The sequence below is a fragment of the Heterodontus francisci genome, chromosome 15 (genome assembly GCF_036365525.1).
Source record: "Heterodontus francisci isolate sHetFra1 chromosome 15, sHetFra1.hap1, whole genome shotgun sequence".
NCBI classification, from domain to species: domain Eukaryota; kingdom Metazoa; phylum Chordata; class Chondrichthyes; order Heterodontiformes; family Heterodontidae; genus Heterodontus; species Heterodontus francisci.
This window is the reverse complement of record NC_090385.1, coordinates 2,049,081-2,062,613: the sequence shown is the minus strand read 5'-3', so window position 1 is coordinate 2,062,613 and position 13,533 is coordinate 2,049,081. Positions and strand designations below refer to the sequence as shown.

At 46.0% G+C, this 13,533-nt stretch overlaps 1 protein-coding gene across 1 annotated transcript in view; it reads right to left on the bottom strand.

Annotated features, from left to right (window-relative positions):
• Positions 1–11,655, bottom strand: part of slc9a6a (solute carrier family 9 member A6a) — a 231,360-nt gene extending 219,705 nt beyond the window's left edge. The window contains exon 1 of the mRNA XM_068047069.1: positions 11,403–11,655. Coding sequence (XP_067903170.1) covers positions 11,403–11,568 — 166 coding nt within the window. The 5' untranslated portion in view covers positions 11,569–11,655. The remainder of the gene's footprint in view (positions 1–11,402) is intronic.
• Positions 11,656–13,533: the final 1,878 nt, after the last annotated feature.

Here is a 13,533-nt window from a genome sequence, read left to right as displayed (position 1 = left end):
GTCCTCCTGACATAGTCCAATTCTGGTCTTTTGTGCCTATCCCAATTTTAATTGCCAGCCTAGGCCCTAAGTTCTGGGATTCCCTCCCTCAATCTTCCCGCCTATCTCTCTCCTCCTTTAAGATGCTCCTTAAAACCTACCTCTTAAAGCAACATTAGGACAGGTGACCAAAAGCTTGGTTACCTGTCCTAATGTTGCTTTATGTGGCTCGGTGTCAGATTTTGTTTGAGCTGATCAGTGTGTGCCAGCATGGATTGGTGAAGGCAAATCACGTCTGACTAATGTAGTGGATATTTTGACAAGATCACTGATATGAATTGTGTTTAATTATATTCAGGTGATGGGCATTAACTGTGAACAACCAGAAACTGAGGTTTTTGGATTAGCAGGTTCATGTCTGTAACATGTATCTTGGTAAATAAACACTTATAAAAGTATGTAAAGATTGGCTCCAGTTCTATCCTTCACCACCTGGCTATCTGTCTGAATATAACAGATAACATGATCTACAGCGGGAGTCAATAGATACTGTTTATGTGGATCTTCAGAAGATATTTGGTAAGATTCTATGCCAATTAGTGCATGAACTGGAGTGAGAGCATCCTGAAAACCTACCTCCATGGCCAAGCTGTTGGTCACCTGGCCTAATACTTCATATGGCTCAGTCTCAAATTTTGTCTGCTAATACTCCTGTGAAGCACCTTGGGATGTTTTACTACGTTGAAGTTGTTATAGTATTTAAGGGGAAGCTGGTTAAACACATGAGGGAGAAGGGAACAAAGGGTTACATTGATAGAGTTCAATAAGGAAAGATGGGAGGAGGCTTGAGTGGAGCATAAATGCTGGCATGGACTAGATGGGCTGAATGGCCGTTTCTGTGCTGTAAATCCTATGCATTTTATCTATGCACTCAAATTCACAAACTGCAATGGTGGAATTTCAACTCATTGTTCTCTTGATTTTTAGTCCAGGATTACAGCCACTGCACTATACAGCTGGTGCACTAAATTACCCAGAATCAGCTGCTGTAAAAGGAGCTTAGATCCTGCTGTAGGATTACATAGTGTTCTGGCCACAGAGAGCAGGGGAGAAGGGGAGTTATTCCCAGTGTTCTGGCCAATATATATCCCTCAATCAACATCCCAAAAAAGCAAATGATCTGGTCATTATCACATTGCTGATTGTGGGAGCTTGCTGTGCACAAACTGACTGCTGTGTTTCCTACATTACAACAGTGACTACACTTCAAAAGTACTTCATTGGCTGTAAAGTGCTTTGAGATGTTTGGTGGTCGTGAAAGGCACTATATAAATGCAAGTCTTTTAATCTATTCTGTGGTAACTTATCAAAGGCCATTTGGAAATCCAGATAAATTACATCTACTGCATTGCCCTGTCCACTCTCTTCAAAAAAATCAACGAGATTGGTCAAGCAAGACTTTCCCTTTTGAAATCCATGCTGACTATTCATTATTATATTTTTCTTTTCTAGATGTTCTTCTACTTTCTCCTTTAGTAGGGATTCCATTATTTTTCCTACTACCGATGTTAAGCTGACTGGACTATAATTCTCTGGGCACAGTGGTCTACAGTCAGGAGGGAGTTGCCCTGGGAGTCCTCAACATCGACTCTGGACCCCATGAAGTCTCATGGCATCAGGTCAAACATGGACAAGGTAACCTCCTACTGATTACCACCTACTGCCTCCCCTCAGCTGATGAGTCAGTACTCCACCATGTTGAACAACACTTGGAGGAAGCACTGAGGGTGGCAAGGGCACAAAATGTACTCTGGGTGGGGGACTTCAATGTCCATCACCAAGAGTGGCTTGGCAGCACCACTACTGACCGAGCTGGCCGAGTCCTAAAGGACGCAGCTGCTAGACTGGGTCTGCGGCAGGTGGTGGGGGAACCAACAAGAGAGGAAAACATACTTGACCTCGTCCTCACTACTCTGCCTGCCGCAGATGCATCTGTCCATGACTGTATTGGTAGGAGTGACCACCGCACAATCCTTGTGGAGACGAAGTCCCGCCTTCACATTGAGGATACCCTCCATCGTGTTGTGTGGCACTACCACCGTGCTAAATGGGATAGATTTCTAACAGATCCAGCAATGCAAAACTGGGCATCCATGAGGTGCTGTGGGCCATCAGCAGCAGCAGAATTGTACTCAACCACAATCTGTAACCTCATGGCCCGGCATATCCCCCACTCTACCATTACCATCAAGCCAGGAGACCAACCCTGGTTCAATGAAGAGTGCAGGAGGGCATGCCAGGAGCAGCACCAGGCATACCTCAAAATGAGGTGGCAACCTGGTGAAGCTGCAACACAGGACTATCTGCGTGCCAAACTGCGTAAGCAGCAAGCGATAGACAGAGCTAAGCGATCCCATAACCAACAGATCAGGTCTAAGCTCTGCAGTCCTGCCACATCCAGCCGTGAATGGTGGTGGACAATTAAACAACTAACTGGAGGAGGTGGCTCCACAGATATCCCCATCCTCAATGATGGGGGAGCCCAGCACATCAGTGCGAAAGATAAGGCTGAAGCATTTGCAACAATCTTCAACCAGAAGTGCCGAGTTGAGGATCCACCTCGGCCTCCTCCTGAAGTCCCCAGCATCACAGATGCCAGACTTCAGCCAATTCGATTCACTCCGCGTGATATCAAGAAACGACTGAAGGCACTGGATACTGCAAAGACTATGGGGCCTGACAATATTCCGGCAATAGTACTGAAGACCTGTGCACCAGAACTTGCCACATCCCTAGCCAAGTTGTTCCAGTACAGCTACAACACTGGCATCTATCCGGCAATGTGGAAAATTGCCCAGGTATGTCCTGTACACAAAAAGCAGGACAAGTCCAACCCAGCCAATTACTGCCCCACCAGCCTACTCTCAATCATTAGTAAAGTGATGGAAGGTGTCATCAACAGTGCCATCAAGCGGCACTTGCTTTGCAATAACCTGCTCACTGACGCTCAGTTTGGGTTCCGCCAGGGCCACTCAGCTCCTGACCTCATTACAGCCTTGGTTCAAACATGGACAAAAGAGCTGAACTCAAGAGGTGAGGTGAGAGTGACTGCCCTTGACATGAAGGTAGCATTTGACAGAGTATGGCATCAAGGAGCCCTAGCAAAACTGAAGTCCATGGGAATGATTGCACAATGTTCAGCACCATTCGTGACTCCTCAGATACTGAAGCAGTCCGTGTAGAAATGCAGCAAGACCTGGACAATATCCAGGCTTGGGCTGATAAGTGGCAAGTAACATTCGCGCCACACAAGTGCCAGGCATTGACCATCTCCAACAAGAGAGAATCTAACCATCTCCCTTTGACATTCAATGGCATTACCATCGCTGAATCCCCCACTATCAACATTCTAGGGGCTACTATTGACCAGAAACTGAACTGGAGTAGCCATATAAATACCATGGCTACAAGAGCAGGTCGGAGGCTAGGAATCCTGTGGTGAGTAACTCGCCTCCTGACTCCCCAAAGCCTGTCCACCATCTACAAGGCACAAGTCAGGAGTGTGATGGAATACTCTCCACTTGCCTGGATGGGTGCAGCTCCAACAACACTCAAGAAGCTCGACACCATCCAGGACAAAGCAGCCTGCTTGATTGGCACCCCATCAACAAACATTCACTCCCTCCACCACCGATGCACAGTGACAGCAGTGTGTACCATCTACAAGATGCACTGCAGCAATGCACCAAGGCTCCTTCGACAGCACCTTCCAAACCCACGACCTCTACCAACTAGAAGGACAAAGGCAGCAAATACATGGGAACACCACCACCTGCAAGTTCCCCTCCAAGTCACACACCATCCTGACTTGGAACTATATCACCGTTCCTTCACTGTCGCTGGGTCAAAATCTTGGAACTCCCTTCCTAACAGCACTGTGGGTGTACCTACCCCACATGGACTGCAGCGTTCAAGAAGGCAGCTCACTACCACCTTCTCAAGGGCAATAAATGTGGGCCTAGCCAGTGACGCCCACATCTCATGAATGAATTTAAAAATAATGTTCTGTCCCTCTTCTTAAATATAGGAATTACGTTAGCTACCCGCCAGTCCTCTGGCACTACAGCTTTTAACGAATTATGAATATGTGTAGTAATGCCTCTGTTATCTCTTCCCTAGATTCTTTTAAAAAGCGTGGAAGCAATCCATCCAGACCAGTGGCATTATCCTTTTTTGAGTCCGATTTAGTTTATTTAATTTTTAGAATTTTAAATGTGTTTATATCTTCTGATGTCATGTCCACCTGATCTGTCTCCCTGGTAAATACTGACGGAAAGTAATTCTTTAATGTTTCTGCCTTTTCACTATCGCTGCCTGTGATTTTATCCTGTCCATCCCAGCATGTCCCTATTCCCATCCCAACTTGCCTTTTATTGATGAGCCTGTAGAATGTTTTACTATTTTTTGTTTTATGTTCCTTGATAAATTAATTTTCTACATTACCACAGTAACTACACTTCAAAAGTATTTCATTGGCTGTAAAGCACTTTGAGATGTGCAGAGGTTGTGAAAGTTTCTACAGAAATGCAAGTCTTTCTTTCTTTAATTTCATAATTCCTCTTTGCCTTCCTAACTGTTTTTGACTTCTCTTATTTCTTTGTATTCTTCACTCTCCCCTGCTGTTCATGTACTTAGTGTATGTCTCTTTCCTTACCCTCAATTTTTTCCTTCTGTCTTTATTCATTGATGGTGACTCATGAATGTTTAGCTTCTTTTTTTAGTGAAATATATTTTTTCTGGACTCTGTTAAATACCTTTTTAACTGTTTCCCATTGCTGTTCTATATCACTGCTTGCCAATACGATTTGTTTTATTTTCTCAAGTTCTATTCTCAGCCCCTCAAAACTGACTTTTCTTCAATCTATTACCCTGGTCTTCTTCATTCTGATGTCCTTTGCAATTATTATCTTAAAGTGTATTATATTATGGTCACTATTTCCTAGATGTTCCCCTACTTTTAATTTTTTTATTTGCTCTGGTTCATTTCCCATTACCAGACCCAGCAGCAAATCCGCTTTTGTTGTGCTTTTTACATACTGGGTTAGAAAGGACCACTGTACAAACTGGAGGAACTCCAGTCCCTTATCCCCTTTACCATCGCTTGTGGTGGAAATCACCCTTGATTTTTTTTTTTACTCATTTCCCTAACTTGTCTGCATATTTCTTCCTCCACTTCCCTTCCATTATTAGATGGCCTGTAGACAACCCCTGGTAATGCGATTGATCCTTTGTTATCTTTTATCTCTATCCATATGGATTCTATTTCTGCCTTACTAATAGCCACATCACAGATGACGCAAAACTAGATGGGAATGTGTGTTGTGAGGAAGATGCAAAGTGGCTTCAAGGGGATTTGCACAGACTTAGTGAGTGGGCAGGAACGTGGCAGATGGAATATAATGTGGAAAAATGTGAGGTTATCCACTTTGGTAGGAGGAACAGATGTGCAGAGTATTTCTTAAATGGTAAGAGATTAGAAAGTGTAGATGTACAAAGGGACCTGGGTGTCCTTGTCAATAAGTCACTGAAAGTTAACATACAGGTGCAGCAAGCAATTAAGAAGGCTAACGGTATGTCAGCCTTTATCGCAAGAGGATTTGAGTACAGGAGTAGTGAAGTTTTGCTTCAATTGTATAGAACCTTGGTTAGACGGCACCTGGAGTACTGTGTTTTGTTCCCCTTACCTTAGGAAGGATATTATTGCCATAGAGGAAGTGCAATGAAGGTTCACCAGACTTATTCCCGGGATGGTGGGACTGTCCTATGAAGAGAGATTGGGGAAACTGGGCCTGTATTCTCTAGAGTTTCAAAGAATGAGAGGTGATCTCATTGAAACCTACAAAATACTTAAAGGGATAGACAGGGTAGATGCAGGTAAGATGTTTCCCCTGGTTGGTGAATCTAGAACCGGGGGACACAGTTTCAAAATAAAGGGGAAGCCACTTAGGACAGAGATGAGGAGAAATTTCTTTACTCAGAGGGTTGTGAATCTTTGGAATTCTCTACCCCAGAGGGTGGAAGCTCAGTCATTGAGTATGTTTAAAGCAGAGATTGACAGATTTCTAAATACAAATGACATAAAGGGATATGAGGATAGTGTGGGGAAAAGGCATTGAAGTGGATGAACAGCCATGATCGTATTGAATGGTGGGGCAGGCTCGATGGGCTGAATGGCCTACTCCTGGTCCTATCTGCAATGTTTAATTCCCAGGCCTGATTTGCCTGTAGCCATGTTTCAGTAATTCCTATATTGCAATGTTTCAGTACCTCCAGTTCCTGTTTTTATTCTGGGCATTGCTGTAAAGTTCAATTTATTTTAATAGCCATTCTTCTCACTTTATTTTAATGCTCCTGTTCTATAACTCTATTTATTCCCTCGCCATTTATGGTGTTATGCTGTTCTTTCGCACTTTGTTTATATTTAGACTTGTTTAATTTTTTTCTAGAGCTATTAAAAATCTGGAAATAAAAAGCTGGTCTCAGTAATAGTGACCGTGAAGTTGTCAGATTGTTGTAAAAACCCAACTGGTTCAAGAATGTCCTTTAGGGCAGGAAAGCTGCTGTCCTTACCCGGTCTGGGCCTGTATGTGACTCCAGTCCCACGTCAATGTGGTTGACTCTTAACTGCCCTCTAGTGGCTGAGCAAGGCACTCAGTTATATCAAACCTTAGAGGGCTCCTTACCACCTTATCAGGGTCACTGCCGATGGGCTTGCCAGCAATGCCCACATCCCAAGATGTTTAAAACGTCCTCAGCCGGGACTATATTAGAGCCCAGGTCTGAGATGAACAGCCAGCATCTTTCCCAATCTGCCCAAAACCACAGCTCTTAATCCAGTTCTGTCTGTGATTAAGCCAAGGATTATCCAGTATAGATTTTGCTGCCCTTTCCCCTGGCTTTTGGACTCATTAAATAGGACAGATTTCAAAAGATGGTTTCACAGAATCGGTTTCAGTAATTAAACTGGACAATGCTGGCTCGATTTTAACTCTGTAAGTGAATTGGTTTTGAGTGAGTTAAAATACATGGCTGTAACTCTTTGATAAGGTCCCACATAAGAGGTTAGTGTGCAAAATTAAAGCACATGGGATTGGGGGTAATATACTGGCATGGATTGAGAATTGGTTGACAGACAAGAGAGTAGGAATAAGCGGGTGTTTTTCCAGGTGGCAGGCAGTGATTAGTGAGGTACCGCAGGGATCAGTGCTTGGGCCCCAGCTATTCACAATATATATTCATAACTTGTGCGAGGGAACTAAATGCAACATTTCCAAGTTTGCAGATGACACAAAGCTGGTGGGGGGGGAATGCGAGCTGTGAGGAGGATGCAAAGAGGCTCCAGTGTGATTTGGATAAGTTGGGTGAGTGGACAGATGCATGGCAGATGCAGTATAACTTGGATAAATGTGAGGTTATCCACCTTGGTTGTAAAAACAGATAAGCAGATTATCTGAATGGTGATGGATTGGGAAAGGGGGAGGTGCAACGAGACCTGGGTGTCCTTGTACACCAGACGCTGAAAGTTAGCATTCAGGTGCAGCAAGCAGTTAGGAAGGCAAATGGTATGTTGGCCTTCATTGCAAGAGGATTCGAGTACAGGAGCAAGGATGTCTTACTGCAATTATACAAGGCCTTGGTGAGACCACATCTGGAGTATTGTGTGCAGTTTTGGTGTCCTTATCTGAGGAAGGATGTTCTTGCTATGGAGGGAGTGCAAAGAAGATTTACTCGGCTGATTTCTGGGATGTCAGGATTGACGTATGAGGAGAGATTGGGTCGACTAGGCCTATATTCACTAGAATTTAGAAGAATGAGAGGGATCTCATAGAAACCTATAAAATTCTAACAGGCATAGACAGGCTAGATGCAGGGAGGATGTTCTCGATGGCTGGGGAGTCCAGAACCAGGGGTCACAGTCTCAGGATACGGGGTATACCATTTAGAACTGAGGTGAGGAGAAACTTCTTCACTTAGAGGGTGGTGAACCTGTGGAATTCTCTACCACAGAAGGCAGTGGAGGCCAAGTCATTAAATATATTCAAGAAGGAGATAGATGTATTTCTTAATGCCAAAGGGATCAAGGGATATGGGGAGAAAGCGGGAACAGGGTACTGAATTAGATGATCAGCCATGATCTTTTTTGAATGGCGGAGCAGGGCCGAATGGCCTCCTACTACTCCTATTTTCTATGTTTAACACACACCTCTCAATAGAAAAGAGACTTTCCAGTCTAAATGCTCAATGCATTTTAAACTTGAATCTTAGGCTAGAGAGGTGAGTGTGTGCAATCATTCCGCACCCAGATTTCTAAATAAGTCTAAGATAAAGGGCAGCAAAGTAGTATTTGGGATGTTCAGTTTTATAAGTAAGCGAATAGAATGGAAAAGCAAGGAGGTAAAATTAAACTTGGTATTGGTCACAGTTAAAATGCTGTCTCGCTTTAGATGCCTTACTTTAGGAAGATTTCAAGACCTAGGAAAGAGTACAGAACAGATTTTCAAGGATGATCCCAGAATTAAGAGCTTTGAGTTATGAGTTACTCTAAAGAATATGCAGGAACAGAAGGACCTGGGGGTGCATGTGCATAGATCCTTGAAGGTGACAGAACATATTGAGAGTGGTTAGCAAAGCAAAGGGATCTTAGGCTTCATTAATAGAGACATTGCTTACAAAAGCAGGGAAGTTATGCTGAACCTTGATAAAGCTCTGATTAGGCCCCAACTGGAGTATTGTGTCAGTTCTGGTCACCACAATTCAGGAAGGATGTGAGGGTCCTTGAGAGGGTGCAGAGGAGATTTAAGGGTGCAGAGGAGATTTACCAGAATGGTCCCAGGGATGGGGGATTTTAGTTACAAGGTGAGGTTAGAAAAGCTGGGGCTGTTCTCCCTGGAGTAAAGGATGTTGAGGGGAGATTTAATAGAACTGTACAAGATTATGACAGGCTTAGATAACTTAGACAAGTAAACACGGTTCCCATTAACAAATGGTACTAGGACTAGGGGGCACAGATTGAAAGTTTTGGGCAAGAGGTGCAGGGGAAATGTGAGGAAGAACTTTTTTTTACACAGTGAGTGGTAATGACCTGGAACTCACTGCCCACGAGGGAGCTGGAAGTGGAGACAATCAATGATTTCAACAGGAAATTGGATGACCGTTTGAAGGAAATAAACTTACAGGGATCGAGCAGGGGAATGGGGTTGACTGGATTAGCTCCATTAGCCAGCACTGACTCGATGGGCCAAGTGGCCTCCTTCTGTGCCATAAATGACTCTGACTCGAGAAACTGGGTGCTTTTCATTGGACCAAAGAAAATAAATCTGAGCGAATGCTGAAAATGATGGTGGTTTGATAAGGTAAATAGGGGAAAACTATTGCCACTGTTTGACTCAGTAACTAGTATGCGTGAATTGAATACAAATACCCAAAACAATGAAGGGAGAGTTTAGGAGAGACTTTTATTGTTACACAGAAGATAGTTCAGACATAGAATTCCTGGCCTGAAACAGTGGGGGAAACAGAATCTATAAATGTCATTTTAAAAGGAAAATCGATAAATATTTGAACTGAAAAAATTTTAAAGGGTCTGTGAAAAGGACAGGAAAACAGGACTAAGCGGATAGAACTATCAGAGAGCTGGGACAGGCATGAGGGACTGAATATCCTCAAACTTTGCTGTAAGCTTCTATGTTCCTATAAAATGTATTAGTTATTTAAAAGGTGTGCAAGAAATGCTCAGGTTAAATAATGTAGTAAATAATGGAAGTTAACAAAAATATTGTTAAAAATTAATTTAATTTCCTGCGATCCCAGAGTGAGTGCGACACATTCACTGGGAACTTTAAGCATGTGAAATTTTATAAACAAAACTGGACCAATCTGCAACATCAAATTGACAGATGCCAGGGAGAAACATCTGTAAGTGATATCAAAAAAAAGATGGAAAATCGTCGAAAATTAAATCTGAGTGTTCTGAGGGCCCTGGGTGTGATTGTTCAGTAGTTGAGAGTTTAATTGGATGCAGATAGTGGGCATGAACTGGGGATTCACATGTGCTCCTATAAAAAGGAAGAAACTGAAACTGTGGTTATTGGGTGAGGAGGTGCAGGTTTGTAACGTGTAACTGGAAGTAAAAGCTTAGGCTCTGGTTTTATCCATCACCACCATACTTTTTGGAATTGTACACTGGGGATGTGACACCAACCCAGACGTGGAGGGTTCATTTGATTTTCCAGATATACGTTACATGTGACCACAATCCACAGGACAAAAACTTTCCCCTGACTTCATCAGTGCAAGTTAACAAAGACTGATGCTGAAAATCAAAAGGACAGAAGGGGGTGGGGGAGGAATCTGAGGGGGAAGCGAGGGGGAGGGGGAGGGGGAGGGGGAGGGGGAGGGGGAAACAGAGGCGGGGTTGTGAGGGGAGAGCTGGGGGGGGGAGGGGGTCAGGGGGATATGGCGGTGGAGGAGGAGGGGAGGGGATGTGGGGGTAGGGGGTGCGAGGGTGGGGTCAGGGGGAGCGGGGATGTAGGGGTAGGAGGTGCGGGGGTGGGGTCAGGGGGGGAGGAGGTGCGGGGGTGGGGTCAGGGGGGGAGGTGGTGCGGGGGTGGGGTCGGGGGGGAGGCAGGGATTTGGGAGGGGAGGGGGATGTGGGGGTAGGGGGTGCGGGGGTGGGGTCAGGGGGAGGGGATGTGGGGGGAGAGGGAGGTGGGGAGGGGTGGGGTCAGAGGGGGAGGGGATGTGGGGGTAGGGGGTGGGGTCAGGGGGAGGGGATGTGGGGGTAGGGGGAGGTGGGGTGGGGGTAGGGGGAGGTGGGGTGGGGTCAGGGGGGAGGGGGTGTGGGGGTGGGGTCAGGGGGGGAGGGGATGTGGGGTCAGGGGGGGAGGGGATGTGGGGGGAGGGGGAGGTGGGGTGGGGTCAGGGGGGGAGGGGAGGTGGGGTGGGGTCAGGGGGGGAGGGGATGTGGGGGGAGGTGGGGTCAGGGGGGGAGGGGATGTGGGGTCAGGGGGGGAGGGGATGTGGGGGGAGGGGGAGGTGGGGTCAGGGGGGGAGGGGGGGTGGGGTCAGGGGGGGAGGGGATGTGGGGGGAGGGGGAGGTGGGGTGGGGTCAGGGGGGGAGGGGAGGTGGGGTGGGGTCAGGGGGGGAGGGGATGTGGGGGGAGGTCAGGGGGGGAGGGGATGTGGGGTCAGGGGGGGAGGGGATGTGGGGGGAGGGGGAGGTGGGGTCAGGGGGGGAGGGGGGGTGGGGTCAGGGGGGGAGGGGAGGTGGGGGGAGGGGGAGGTGGGGTCAGGGGGGGAGGGGATGTGGGGTGGGGTCAGGGGGGGAGGGGAGGTGGGGGGAGGGGGGATCAGCCTGTCCTTACCGTAGATCATTGCCAGTCCAGTCTCATGGAGGAAGCGGAAGCGGCGATGTTTGAAGAGCCAGATAGTGAGGATGGTGAGGGTCAGCAGGAGGATGAAGAGCAGCAGCTCAGCGCTGTCCTGCCGGTGACTCTCCTCCGCCTCCTTCTCCGTCATGATCTGCTCCATGGCCCCGGACACAAACACAACCCAACCCAGGATCAGTAACACCGGCCCCGGGCAACTCCCAACACCCAGACCGGCAGCAACATCGGCCCAGACTGAACCGAGTGTCCGGGAAACGGGGAAAGGCCGATCGAGAGAGAATAAAACAACAAAATCCAGAGAGAAAAACAACCAGAGACACAAATAAACACTAATAGATCCAGAGAGGCAGCACCGAGCAATTCAACACAAAACACTAATAGAACCAGAGAGGCAGCACTGAGCAACTCAACACAAAACACTAATAGATCCAGAGAGGCAGCACTGAGCAATTCAACACAAAACACTAATAGATCCAGAGAGGCAGCACTGAGCAATTCAACACAAAACACTAATAGATCCAGAGAGGCAGCACTGAGCAATTCAACACAAAACACTAATAGAACCAGAGAGGCAGCACTGAGCAATTCAACACAAAACATTAATAGAACCAGAGAGGCAGCACTGAGCAATTCAACACAAAACACTAATAGATCCAGAGAGGCAGCACTGAGCAATTCAACACAAAACACTAATAGAACCGGAGAGGCAGCACTGAGCAATTCAACACAAAACACTAATAGAACCAGAGAGGCAGCACTGAGCAATTCAACACAAAACATTAATAGAACCAGAGAGGCAGCACTGAGCAATTCAACACAAAACACTAATAGATCCAGAGAGGCAGCACTGAGCAATTCAACACAAAACACTAATAGAACCAGAGAGGCAGCACTGAGCAATTCAACACAAAACACTAATAGAACCAGAGAGGCAGCACTGAGCAATTCAACACAAAACACTAATAGAACAGGAGAGGCAGCACTGAGCAATTCAACACAAAACACTAATAGATCCAGAGAGGCAGCACCGAGCAATTCAACACAAAACACTAATAGATCCAGAGAGGCAGCACTGAGCAATTCAACACAAAACACTAATAGAACCAGAGAGGCAGCACTGAGCAATTCAACACAAAACACTAATAGAACCAGAGAGGCAGCACTGAGCAATTCAACACAAAACACTAATAGAACAGGAGAGGCAGCACTGAGCAATTCAACACAAAACACTAATAGATCCAGAGAGGCAGCACTGAGCAATTCAACACAAAACACTAATAGATCCAGAGAGGCAGCACTGAGCAATTCAACACAAAACACTAATAGATCCAGAGAGGCAGCACTGAGCAATTCAACACAAAACACTAATAGAACCAGAGAGGCAGCACTGAGCAATTCAACACAAAACACTAATAGATCCAGAGAGGCAGCACTGAGCAATTCAACACAAAACACTAATAGATCCAGAGAGGCAGCACTGAGCAATTCAACACAAAACACTAATAGATCCAGAGAGGCAGCACTGAGCAATTCAACACAAAACACTAATAGATCCAGAGAGGCAGCACTGAGCAATTCAACACAAAACACTAATAGATCCAGAGAGGCAGCACTGAGCAATTCAACACAAAACACTAATAGAACCAGAGAGGCAGCACTGAGCAATTCAACACAAAACACTAATAGATCCAGAGAGGCAGCACTGAGCAATTCAACACAAAACACTAATAGATCCAGAGAGGCAGCACTGAGCAATTCAACACAAAACACTAATAGAACCAGAGAGGCAGCACTGAGCAATTCAACACAAAACACTAATAGATCCAGAGAGGCAGCACTGAGCAATTCAACACAAAACACTAATAGATCCAGAGAGGCAGCACTGAGCAACTCAACACAAAACACTAATAGAACCAGAGAGGCAGCACTGAGCAATTCAACACAAAACACTAATAGAACAGGAGAGGCAGCACTGAGCAATTCAACACAAAACACTAATAGAACCAGAGAGGCAGCACTGAGCAATTCAACACAAAACACTAATAGATCCAGAGAGGCAGCACTGAGCAACTCAACACAAAACACTAATAGATCCAGAGAGGCAGCA